This window comes from Apodemus sylvaticus, chromosome 6 (assembly GCF_947179515.1).
Source record: "Apodemus sylvaticus chromosome 6, mApoSyl1.1, whole genome shotgun sequence".
NCBI lineage: Eukaryota > Metazoa > Chordata > Mammalia > Rodentia > Muridae > Apodemus > Apodemus sylvaticus.
Genome location: NC_067477.1, coordinates 87,080,367 through 87,094,013, shown reverse-complemented (window position 1 = coordinate 87,094,013; position 13,647 = coordinate 87,080,367). Strand labels below are relative to the sequence as shown.

The 13,647-nt window shown below is 39.3% G+C and overlaps 1 protein-coding gene and 1 pseudogene across 1 annotated transcript in view; one reads left to right on the top strand and one right to left on the bottom strand.

Annotated features, from left to right (window-relative positions):
• Window positions 1-13,047, top strand: part of Crppa (CDP-L-ribitol pyrophosphorylase A) — a 313,308-nt gene extending 300,261 nt beyond the window's left edge. The window contains exon 10 of the mRNA XM_052185927.1: window positions 11,803-13,047. Coding sequence (XP_052041887.1) covers window positions 11,803-11,907 — 105 coding nt within the window. The 3' untranslated portion in view covers window positions 11,908-13,047. The remainder of the gene's footprint in view (window positions 1-11,802) is intronic.
• Window positions 4,619-4,788, bottom strand: LOC127688216 (uncharacterized; annotated as a pseudogene).
• Window positions 13,048-13,647: the final 600 nt, after the last annotated feature.

The window sequence follows — 13,647 nt, the reverse complement described above, 5'->3', positions numbered from 1 at the left end:
TGATACCATATGCATGAAAAGAAATGCTCTAAAATCCATTTCGTCAATTATTTATCACTTTATCTTTAGATGTGAAGGCAGCATCTGAACAAGGCTAATCTCTAGTGCCCTTGTATGATACTTTTAGAATTTCTATTTTATGCATATATGGTTCCTTTGCCTACATATGTGTATGTATACAGCATGTATGCCTAGTGCCTGAGAAGAACAGAAAATGGAATCAGATCTCACGAAACTTAAGTGACAAACAGTCGTGACCCACCACACGGGTACTGGGAACTGAACCCAGGTCCTCTGCCAAACAGCAAGTGCCCTTAAACACTAAGCAGTTTCTATAGTCCCCTTCCATTGAGTTTGTATTCATTTTCTTTGCCAAACAATATTTAATGTGTGGACTTCCTGCTGGTGTATCTACCCTGTGTAAAACAGTGCTTCTCATTTGATGGACCTTTGGCATTTAATAGAATGTAGTAGAGTAGGTTTTTATTGTTGTCCAGTATGTGTAATTCTCAGAGCAGGTGTTGTCTCATAAGAGGGGAAATGTAACACAAACTCCTTGTTTTTGACGTTTTCCAGATGTTCAATGAAATACAGTTGTTGGTGCATCCCACCTGTGGCCTGCTGGTTGCATGTACAGGATAGCAATGAGTGCTGCCTAATTCAAAACTGCAGATGGGACTAAAAACCATGTGAGGCTTTTCTTGTCATTTCCTCCTTGTAGCACCATTACACAGATCTCAAGGATGAATTTGGTACATGACAATGGCTTGCCACATTGTCAAAAGTTGCACATGACTTATAAGCTCTTTCAAACGTGATAAGCATCACTTAACTAAAAGTTCTTGTGTATCAGAACTGTATTAGCATTCATCTATAAGCACGGATTTTGGAAGATTGGGTAATCTAACAAATAGCTCTTTATAGCGTACATACAATATACAGAATACTTTGAGTCTATCTGGAGTCAGTACAATGAATGAAGGCAGTACTTTGAGTGTAGACTACAACTTGGAGTTCTGCCTTAGCAACTTATGGTTTAACTAAGAAAAGAGTACCTGTAAATACAATAACAATAAAACATATTTTTAACAGATTTTGAGTAAAACTATGGAGACCAATTGCTGATGCATAGAGTAGTGCTTCGTGAAGGATACAGTTATAGTTGGGTCTTTGAAAGTGGATGAGATAGAAAGACAGCTCCTGGGAAGCCATTTTCTGGGGAAAGATAAGAGTAATCCCGCAGGCCCAGCCACAAAATTGAATTCCAAATTCTCTTGTGACATCACTCATAATATCAATATGTGAGAATGTCTTTTTGGTGTTCAGTCAGGTTGTTTTGGGAAACTCTGGAATGTGTAGATGAACTGCTGATGAGAGTGTGTTTCCATGAAGTGTAACTACTTTCTGGTGAGCTGTAGCATATCTATAGGCAAAATCATGTGGCTGTCTAAGACATGTTAGAGCAGTGTGGGCACATGGTGCTATGCACATAGACAGGGCCTGAGGTCTGACTGGGGAGGATGTCACAGTGAAAAATAACTAGCCTGGGTAACTGCGGGTGAGTTTGGCTAGGTTCAAAATTTGTGTCAGATAATTTTTCTAGAGTTTTTATTGATTCCTTGTGACTTGTACATCATGCATCCCAGTCCCACTCATCTCCTTGTCTACCGTTATAACTGCAACCCTCCCTTAAATAACACACACACACACACACACACACACACACACACACACACACACCCCAAAGCATAGAAAACATCTCACAGTGGAAGCTGTAGTATGCCACAGTATGCCCCACAGTATATCCCTCTGATTATACATCTTCTCTTGCAAATGTTCTTTACAATGGGTCATTGTTTCGGTTTAAGATCTCTAGCTTCTGTGACACCATTAATTTTGGATCTTCATGGAGCCTCCTCTCAGTTATTTGTGGTTGTCCTGTGTCGTGGAGATCCTGTAGCTTTGGTGCAGGAGATCCTGGCCCTTTCGTGCATCCCAACTGTTCTCAGATTTTTGGGATGGGCCAACTCAGAGCCCTGGATCTGGGCCTGGGTGGAAACTGAGCTGCCACCAGTGCACCACCTCTCCCTTAGCCTCCTGACCAGCTCTCTACTGAGCTCTCTACCACTGCTCTGGCTAGGCCACCCAATGCCACCATCAATAGGAGGCAGGTTCAACTCTACTGGTCTCATACCTTTAGGATGGCTTATCTGCACCCACGCTTTCAGAGTGGACTCCACTGTGTTTCCCAGTCAAGGCATGGGGCTCACGCTCCCAATTGCAGCAGCCTCTGAGGGGCTGGGCCAGCTCTCCTGCTCTCATATCCTCAAGGTTGTTTCACCATCAGGTTGCTCCTTTGTGTTCCTCAGGTGAGATAACAGCTCTCCCAAATGTGATAGCCAGTGATGGGGCAGGACCCACTCCACCCCATCTCATGCCCCGTTGGGGGTGGCAGTTCTCCCAACTACTGCAGGTGACAAGGACCAAGGGGAGAGAGAGGGCATTACATGCACACCTATGCTACTTCACAGTAAAGAAGGGAGGGACAGTTCTCCCTTGTGGATCTCACCTTGGGCCTGGCTCATCCGCACTGTCTCCACCAGGACCAGCACTAATGTGCTACTGCAGCTCTGCTGTGGACTGTTGTCCTAAGCGCTGCAGCTCGTGAGGGACAGAGCCAGTTGACCCACTTGCACAATCACAGGGCAGCTCTCCTGCCTGCCACAAGTGGTGAGAGGCAAGGTTGGGGAGGGCATAACCCCACACCTATGCTTTCTCTCAGCCTTGGTGCTGGTTCACCTACGTGCCCACCACCAGGGTCAGTTCTGCTGTGCTGTTCAGGTGAGGTGCAGTGTCTGCTTTCTAAAGTGTTCCTGTCCAGGTGAGTGAGGGGTAGGGCTAGGTTTCCCATGCTGAAGATCCTGTGGGAAACGTTCGAGACTGCTGGAGATGGTGACGGGTGGTGGCATTTTGTCTGTGCCCATGCCATGCCATGGCCTCAGATGACTGGCAGGGTCAGTTTCCCCACACTCAGGCCTTCAGAGCCAGCTCACCCACCTGCTATCAGGGCCAGCTCCACTCTGCTGCCTTGGCAAAATGCAAGGCAGGTGAGAGATAGGGCAAGCTCTCCAGAGCTTAGCAGCCAGGGAGGGTTGGAGCCAGTACTGCATAGCCTCTGAACATCTATGTGGTCCCCAGTGGCTGCCCCAATCGATCATCCATCGATCATATTGCTAACACAATATGATCGATGGACATCTACACCAACTCTTAGCCCTGTGGAGCCATGGACCCAGACATGGTTCTCAGTGACAGCTCGGGCTGGGACCTCACCATGGTTCCAGGTGGTGAGACTGTCTACTTACAACAGGCTCCTCCTCTCCATCCTCAACTCTTCAGCATCTCTTTTCATAGTGTTCAAACTGCTCCAGTTCTCTTTCTCTCTCATCTAACCACCACACCCTCCTTATCGCAGTGGCTCTCACTGCAGGCTGGCCATGTGTGTGGGGCCGCCCCTGGGTGACATCCTCCATTTGTGCTGCATAGCATAGCAATGAGTAAGTGCCTATGGCCTTCGTGTGCAGGCCTGTGGCTGTCACGACAGCCTGTAGTTCTGTCTGTTTTCTTCCTCCTTCCATGCTGCACTGTGTGGGTGATGGTAGGCAGGGCTCTGTGCATCTATGGCCATCCTTGCTATGGAACAGAGAGCAGGTCTGTGGGCTTTTTTTCACTACAAATCCAAGTGGCATGGTAGATCTCAGGTATCTGTTGATCTTCTCCCTACCTGCACTGCCTAGATTTGATTTGATTTTTTAAATAATTTTTATGTTGAACATTCTTGGTTTAACAATCAAAATGATTTTCCCTTTCACAGTTCCCCCCCCTCCCCATAAGTTCCCTAAGCCCTCTTCCCTCTGCCCATTCTCCTATCAACCCCCTCCTACTTCTCTGTCCTGCTACTCCCCTACAATGCTGGAACAAGTCTTTTCAGGATCAGGGACCTCTCCTTCCTTCTTCTTGGGAGTCATTTGATATGTGAATTGTGTCTTGGGTATTCAGAGCTTCTGAGCTAATATCCACTTATCAGTGACTGTATCCCATGTGTGTTCTTTTGTGATTGGGCTACCTCACTCAGGATGATATTTTCCAGATCCAACCATTTGCCTAAGAATTTCATGAATTCATTGTTTTTAATTGCTGAGTAGTATTCCATTGTGTAAATATACCACATTTTCTGTATCCATTCCTCTATTGAGGGACATCTGGGCTCTTTCCAGCTTCTAGCTATTATAAATAGGGCTGCTATGAACATAATGGAGCATGTGTCCTTATTGCATGCCAGGGAATCCTCTGGTTATATGCCCAGGAGTGGTATTGCAGGGTCCTCCGGAAGTGTTATGCCCAGTTTTCTGAGGAATAGCCAGACTGATTTCCAGAGTGGTTGTGCCATCTTACAACCCCACCAGCAGTGGAGGAGTGTTCCTCTTTCTCCACATCCTCGCCAACACCTGCTGTCTCCTGAGTTTTTAATCTTAGCCATTCTGACTGGTGTAAGGTGAAATCTCAGAGTTGTTTTGATTTGCATTTCCCTAATGACTAATGATGTTGATTTGATTTTTTATGTGTCCTAGACATAAAACAGATCGGGCCACCAAACCAGGTGTCACTAGGATGAACAAAGGACTGCCATTTGCTTTGCCCCTGACTGATCCAACACCAACACCAACACCAACACCAACACCAACACCAACACCAACAACAAGGTGTCTCTGCCCATTACCAGAGGTGTCAAAATGATTTCTAACCAAAGGGGACATTGTATAAAAGACCATTTTCAGCATTATTATGTTATAAAACTGATACTACGAATTATGGTATTAAAAATAAGGTACAACTATGTGACAAGCCTCAAGCAACTGAAATAGCAACTAACTGTTGTCTCCAGGTCAGAGACCTGGGGTTTCCACCTTCCACATTTTACAGAATTGTAATCAGCTCCTTGGTTATCTCTTCTTTTTCTTTCCTATTCAGCAAAATATTGGTGCTGTCTCCCAGGACATTCTTTTGTATTTTATATTAATACCAGGTTATTCCTTTGTTCATAATTATATCATTTCAAATACTTACTGAGCATCAATTATACTGTAAAGCTCTGCATTAGGCAGAAAATAAAGGAGACAAAAGCTATGTGTGACTCCAAATACATTTTCCATACTATTTATTGCCTAGACCTTGGGAAGAGTGTGTTTCTTTTTCAACAAATAAAAGAGGTTCTCTCTCTCTCTCTCTCTCTCTCTCTCTCTCTCTCTCTCTCTCTCTGCTTCCTTTCTTTTCTTGACCTTAATAATTAGCTTTTGTCTATTTCTCAGGGGTTTTTTAGTTCTAAATAATCACCAACAACATAGTCAGTAAGATTTCAAATAAACAAAATCACTTAATAATAAAAATATATGATCGTGTTAAAATGTTTTTCTATTTGTCAGAGTCATTTTTTATTTTTCTTCAAATCTATCAAGGGGTGATCAACTTGATGTGCCCTGAACACTTAATGGAATTTCCACTAGGTGACAGTGTGTCACCATGAGACTTCCCATATCTGTAAAATATATAAAGAGAAAGTTAGCACCAAATAATTTTGATTAAATATTAGTGATGATATCCATGATATAAATTAATGCAATAAGATGATAGAAGATTTATAAAGTCCACCATTTGACAATTTTATGCTTAGCAGTGGAAAGGAATAGATATAGCCATATATACGTATAGCTATAGTTTTAACACTTTTATTTGTTTAAGGCATTTGCAAAATTTAGGCATGTAAGGAATAACTTTTGTTCTGTATTTACCAAAGCAAGCTTAGTAAAGGTGAAGGATATTAATATCAAAGTATAAACAACTTGAATTTCAGAGTGGTTTTATAGCTCCAGGAAGCTGAGTTTAATGTTGAGTGTGGAATTTGGAATTTGCTTAGACAATACAATATTTATTTTTCTGGAGGAACTTTTAAATCTCCTGGGACATCTGAAGTCTAAATATATATTTGTATTTTTAAGTTTATGGCCTCAGTAAAATTCATTGCATTCCAATGTTTATGGAGAAAGAATATCTCAAAAATTTCCTTGCACATTGTCTGTAAAGTTTGGGAGAGCAATGACATCATTGACTTCCTGCTGTTCTTTCTTTAAAACTGACTTCTAAAAAGCCTGCTTGTTTGGTTCTCACCGCCTAACATAAACTTAATTACACTTCCTCAAGTGAGGACATCTGCTTAATACAATGATGGAAGCTAATAGTTTTAAATCTACATTTTAAGGAGCTCTTCTACTTCAAGTAATCTGAAAATAGTTTCCCCAAAGTAGCCCTTTGTCATAATTAAGACTGACAATGAGTAAGTAGGAGTTGTGAAGACATAGCATCATATGATATCAGCCATTCTTGTGCTTGCTGATGCCACTTGTTTGCAATTTAATTGTGGAACAAGAGCTTTTCTGGGTATAAACATCAAGGTGGAACTGTAGAAGCAAAGATTTAGGAATTGCTGCTAAGAGTTTAGGGGCTGTTCTTTCAATTCCTCAGCTCTGGTCAACCTAAAGAATCACTTAGTTTTTAGAAAGCTTACCAGAGGCTTAGAAGTCTCACAGAATTTCTGCCTGAAGACTTTAATATGAAAGACATGAGAAAATGAATTTTTTACCAGACAACAATGAATGAAACACACAAGTCAAGACCAAAGTACCGTGTAGGTTTCTACTCACAAAAATTATTTGCTACAGAATAAAATTAGAATATTGTGTTGTATGATAAAAAGATAATGGTCACTTTATTTTTCTTTGCTTATTTATTTTTTTAAAAGACAGTGTTTCTCGATGTAAGCTCTGTCTGTCCTGGAACTCACTCTGTAGACCATGCTGGTCTCAAACTCCGAGATCAGCCTGCCTCTGCCTCCAGGGAACTGGGATTAAAGATGTGTACCACCTTAATTCCAGTGAGTAAATGGACAATATAAGTTGGACTAGTGTTTTTTTTCCTTTTTCTTATTTAAGTTGGGGGGGTTGCAAGGTTGGGGAGAACAGTCATAGGAGGACTGTAAACTGAGTGTCATATGGGCATATTAATTCAATTTCCAAAATAATCAATAAAAATATTATGTTGTCAAAAAAGAAAATAGTAATGTTTTTGAGCAGGAATGCTACAAAGGGAAGAGCAGGATACAAGTGATATGATGGAGAATATGGGAAAATGTGGAGAGGCTTTTTGGGGGCAGGATAGAAAGGTCAATACAGAAGAAGAGGGATGGAAAAGGGAGAAATAACTAAGGAGGTTTGAGAAAGTCATATGGGATCATATTATTTTATATTTACTTAAAATTACATCTTAGTGGGTGGTGGTTTCAATGAGAATGCTTTTCATAGGCTCATGTATTTTAATACTTGTTCCTAGTTGGTAGATCTGGTTGGGAAGGATTAAGAAGTGTGGTCCTGGGGCTGGAGAGATGGCTCATAAGTTAAGAGCATTAACTGGTCTTCCAGAGGTCCTGAGTTCAATTCGCAGCAACCATGTGGTAACCCACAACCATCAGTAAATGTAGTGCGATCTGATTCCCTCTTCTGGTATGTCGGAAGAAAGCGACAGTATACTCATATACATAAAATAAATAAATCTTAAAAAAGAAAAGAGGCCTTGCTGGAAGAGGTGGGCTTGAGGTTTTAGAAGACCCCCACTATTTCCAGTGTTTCTTCCTCTGCCTCCTTCTTGTGGATCTAGCTGTGAACGCTCAGCAATTGCTGCCATGCACTTGCTCTGCCACTGTGGACTACAACCCTCTGGAACTATAGCCAATTAGGTGCTTTCTTTTATAAGCTGCTTTGGTCATAATATTTTATCAGAGCAATTGAAAAATAACTAAGTGTGTGTAGACATACACATACAGTTTTCCATGAAGTTATGCTACTTGGGGAGATACAGATTCCTTCAAGAACTATAGACTAAATGACAGAAATCCCAGTACCAGGCAGGACAAACATCCTTTTGCATTGTTGATCAGGGTAGTCCAAGACACTCCTAAAACAGTGTAGGGCATTGCTTTTGTCCTTGGTTCCCTCGCAGAAGTTGAAGGTAAGTTTCTGTTGCTAAAGACAATGCGAAATTTGGGAAAAGGATTTGGAAGATGGATCTGACTTGAAAATCTTCTCCCTGAGAACTGTCCTTCAAGGTTCTGGAAAGTGCTATGCAAGCTTCCAAGGGAGAGAAGAAAGAACCTATGATGCTAACAAACCATAACATTGACCAGCACAGAAAATATTAATCAAAGTGGTACTTAATGTCTTGGCGGTAACTAGCAGTCTAATTGGCTGTCCCCCCCCCCCCCCCCGGAGGAAAATAATACCTGGTAATGGAAATGTAGCCAATTATCCATGATTAGTGATATCATGCCTCTAAGAGGAGAACTTACTACTGCCCTTACGTTAAACCAGTATAATTTGTAACTGCATTCTAAATACTCATCCCTATGCCCACAAATAGGTGTGGTTCACACCAATCACCAAAGACATTCCTCTTTGCATCAAAGATATACCATTACAGAAAGCCACAGCTTGACAAAATGGAAAAAAAATGCAACTGGTTGTGGGGTGTTGGACTTCAAGAGATACATGTACAAGACATCCCTACACCTAAGACTTAGGGACATCACTGAAGAGGGGGCAGAAATAGTTAAGAGTCAAGGAAACATGCAGTCTGCTGTGAGAGTGTATCATCTAGAAATGACAGGCAGGCTACCCATGATACTTTACCCATGTCTACTTTACCAACACTATGATTGCCTTCATCAGACCGTAGCACCACTCATGGGCATGCTAATGTAGAAAGGAGAAATCACATGGGGTCCAAAACCCTAGACAAACAACTACAGGCAAATAAGGACAGCAAAGAAGAGAGAATTAGTCTTTCTTGATGATCCTTAATTGACTATTCCTAAATAAGTGGTCAGTCCTGAAATCACATACATACAATTAACACTAAACAGACTTAGCAGGTTGTATTTATATATTTATGTGCATAAATGTGTGTGTATGTGTGTGTGTGTGTGAGAGTAATAACTAAAAAGAAGCCATGAATTTGAAAGGGAGTTGGGGGGCTTTGGGAGGGGTTTTAGTAAGGGCAGGATTGATATAATTATATTTAAAAATATTTAAATTTCAAAAGTAAAACATAATTTGGATGAGAAAAAAGATAATGGTGATTAAAACCTTGTGTGTGTGTTTGTGTATGTGTGTATATGTGTGCACAACTTTTGTTCAAGCATAGTATAACTACACATAGAAATTGTAGATGTTAGAAAGATAGACGAACAGAGTTTTCTAGGTAAAACTCATGGTAAATTCTGATTTTCAGTATTTCATTTGAAGAATAGAGAATGTTAAAAATAATCATTAAATGTGGTTCCTTTGGAGTTATCCCTAATGTTGTCAAAATCATCAGTTAAGCTTTTCATATGTTATTGAGTAATTGTTATGCACCAAATAAAATTAAGTACAAACTTACTTACTTTTAGCTTTAGTGCCACAGTATGTTGCTTAATATTCTATTTACTTAGGTCAATAGTAAACTAAAATTGCTGAATGTTCTTTTGGCAGTCTTTTTGAAAAGAGTAAAGTTTCCAAACAAGAAGTTTTCTTTGTAAGAATACTGACGTTATGTGTAGACATAAATGATCTCTGAAACTTCAGAGAAAATTCTAGATTGTTGAGTTTATATGATGCACATTCAACTTAAATGTAAACCATCTTGAAAATAAATCTAATGTAACTTGTTTTGCTTATGAAAAACCTAAAATAAGTTTGTGATTAAATCTTTCTAAAGACAACAAAGCACAAAGAAGAATTACCATAAATCTGCTGCACTGTCAAGGTTCTCTAGAGAAACAGAACTTATAGAATTATGTATTATATATATATATTAAGATTTAATCATAAGCATATATATGTAAAGGGAATTTATTAGAATGGCTTAAGGCTCTGGTTCAGCTAATCCAAAAATGACTGTCTGCCAAAGGAAGGTTTAAGAATCCAGTAATAGTTCAGTCCATGAGATTAGATGTAATAGCTAGGCTTCAGTTTCTGTTGAAATCCAGAAGTTGACTCTAATGCTAGAGAAGGAATGGACTTGCTAGCAAGAATGAAAGCCAGCGAGCAAAGAGAGAGCAAGTGTCCTTTTTTCACTTCCATTATGTAGGCTACCAGCAGAAGTTGTGGCACAGACCAAAGGTAGATCTTCCTACCTCAAAAGATCCAGACTCAAGGTGTGTTTGTCTAAAAGATCTGGATTAGAAGTGGGTCTTCCCATTTCAAAAGATTTAATTAAGGGGAAAAAAAATCTCTCACAGGTATGACCCAGCCATTTGTGTTCATTTCAAATGTAGTCCAATTGACACTCAAGAATAGCCATCGCATCTATCATCCTCAACTGGGACTTCATAACAGTTAGTATCCTTTCCCCCAATGTTTTCAGGACAGTTCATTTGGTTCCCTTTTCAGCTGAGTTTCTACCTTTACCACACTCTAAGTATAACCAGGAAAAATGAGTGAATATTATTTTGTCAAATATGTGTTATATTATTGTTTTACAAGAGAATAGAGTTTTAAGTAAAAAAAAAAATATTGTGGTGTTATGCAGTGACCAGGGTACCAAAACAAATAATAATAGCCCTGGCAGTGATTGTAACTGGAGGGGAATGTGTGGTTTTGCATATCTTAGAGCCTCTGATAACACTGAGTAGCAAATTGTTACTTCTTGAGTTCACTGAGTGTGTTTTTTTTAGAAAGTCGGGCATGTATAGGCAAATACTGGCATGCATTTAAAATGTATTGGATTCCTGGTGTGGGTTAGAAGGAAACGTGGGTTTTATAAAAGAGCAGTATGTTCTCTTAACTTCCGGGTCATGTCAATAGGCCTAGAATAAGTGTTGCTGCAGTTATAGAGAGTAAATAAATGGATGATGAATTAAATTTGGGTGTTTTTCCTTTGCTTTTTAGTGTGGGAATTTGGCTTTGTATTGATGTTTATGACCTGGCTCATAGCACTGATACAGGTCTGTAAGACCGACCAGTCATCACATTTGATTATCAAAAATCATTCTTGTCTACTCTGGACACTTCTCTCATTTCTTTCGTTCCTTTTTTTTTTTCCACCTTCTCTAACAAACATCCCAGAATTTTGTGCTATCACTATACTCTGGGACCATGTCCTGTTTGTGTGCCCTGTGATTACACATGACCTGGAATCCAGGCACATTGAATAAAACTAACTGTCCAGGGATAGAGCTGGCTTATTTTACCCTTTTCTCTTTCCTGAAGTGAATATTATAAGATGACACCAATTCTGAGGATGCCCTTGTATGGTTTCCTAAATGGTCCACAACATTTCCTTGTAGTGAGAGGGAGGGAATTCCAATGCTAAGGGAAATAGAATGGTAATAATACCATATGATACTAAAATGTATAACATTATCCTCCTTTCTGTGTGCTTCATCTGATGTGTTGCTCTTATTTTTCTTTAGGATCACCACTACTGGTTTTAGCTCTGCCTATTTCATGTCAACCAGCTTAATTAATTTATAATTTCAGTGTTGTATTTTACCATTGCAAAGTATTTTTTAGTATAGGGGATATGTTGCAAATTTTTTGTTTTTATCAACATTTTGGCCTCTTTTGTTACTTTATGGATGTTAATCAGTTATTTTTTTAAATCCTTGTGCTCTTCTTTTAATTTGCATGTTATTGTTTTTTCTTTTATTTCCAGGATGAGCGTAAGCTACAAGAGAGTTTAGGACAAAGTGCAGCCATCATCACTGCCTTAGTTAAGGAAAGAAATTCTGCACTCGCTGGTCAGCTCCTGGTGGCCTGAAGTATACAGATGACAATCATCTCCAAGCTTCCAAAGATACTTCCCTAAGATACCCCTTTTTTCCACCTCAGTGTTTCCTACTTTGCATAGAATATTTTAGTTGTTTTCTTTATTTTGCTACTTATTGGATATGATGGTTGTAAAAATGGATTGATTTTTGTGTCCATGAAATTACGTGTAAAATAAAAATGGCTCCAACCAGAAAAAAATAAATAAATGGCAAATACTGCTTTCATGTAAAGAATCTATTCACTACTTCAGCAAATGCAAAAAAAGAAAGAAAAAGAAAAAGAAAGAAAAGAAAAGAAAAATGATAATGTGAGCCATTCCTTCAACAGATGAGAGTTTAGATAGCTCGGTTGCCATATTAAGTCTACAATAATTAACATATTGGTCACATCATACTGGAGCTAATAAATATGCTTCAGAATTAGTCCTAATTCTAAAATCATCCTCTTACTATGTGATAATGTATCTTTTTGCCTTATTTTGGAATTCATTACACCTTATAAAGAGGGATACACTATGCCTTATAAAAAAGAACTGCGAAACTGGCTTAGTGGGCAAGCTCTTGCCTAGTGTGGATAGAGCAGCATCATAAAAGAAAGAAAACCATGCTGGTAAACATTGGGCAGAAACAGGAAAGAAGATGCCTCCAGTTGCCGTCCCCTTTGTCCTTATTGCTCTCTGTCTCTAGAGATCTCCAAAGAGAATGGGATCCACTCATTTATCAATTTTAAATTCTATCTTATGAGATGTTATGCTGCTCTGCTTCTTCTGCGTTAGTTTCAGAAATGTCTGGAGAGCTTCATGAAAGTGGAGTTGCTTCAATCCATCTGTGCCCATGGTCTTCTGAAAAGGAGGGAGGCCAGTGCTGTGGAGTTAGCTGATTTTGATGCAGGAATGGTAGCCTTGCTAAATCAAGATCTCATTCTTTTCAATTTCTATTGGCCACACATAATATTGTTCTTTATGTTGCATTTAATAATTTTATATTCATACAGTTGTTAAAATGCCATTGGTTATATGTATACATTTTTAATTGAAATATGTTAAACCAGAACACTCTAGAACTTACACTGGATGAAGAAATTATAAGAGCTGCATGAAGTGTGTTTACTCAGGATTATCAATAAATATGTCTACTTTCTGAAATGTCTCCTGAAACATATTAAATAAATTCCTCTATATTTTTGAGTTTCAATACACAATCAAACTTAATGTCTTACATTTGAATGGTAGAGGAGATTTCAAATGCTAATATTGTATTAGAGTATATTTTATATTTAAATAAAAAGGGGGTAGAATATAATGAGCATGGATTAGATACTGCAGTTCTTTCTAAATATAATGGGTTTATTGATTGCAAATTCAGATATAAATTAGTCAGTTCATCCTTTCCCCCCTGTATTAAGAAATGTAAATCAGTTAACTCAAATTCACACAGGTGAAAATATGTGAGAAATGTGTACATTTTGGCTAGTACTTCGGTGTCCCTGTTGATATGGCCAACTGTGTATGGAAGGTCACTCAGAGGCCTGTGATTGCCTGCTAAAGTCTGAAGACTTTGAAAGTGCTCATAGAACACAAGGAAATTGTTAGCAAGGCTTAAGTGGGGCACGAGTGGCTCACAACACGCCACAGATAAGCACATCTACACATTAGAAACATTGCTCTCTAGAGTGCTGACTTTTATTTAGGGTGGAGTATTAGAGAGGACAGACATTCACCCAGGGCGCA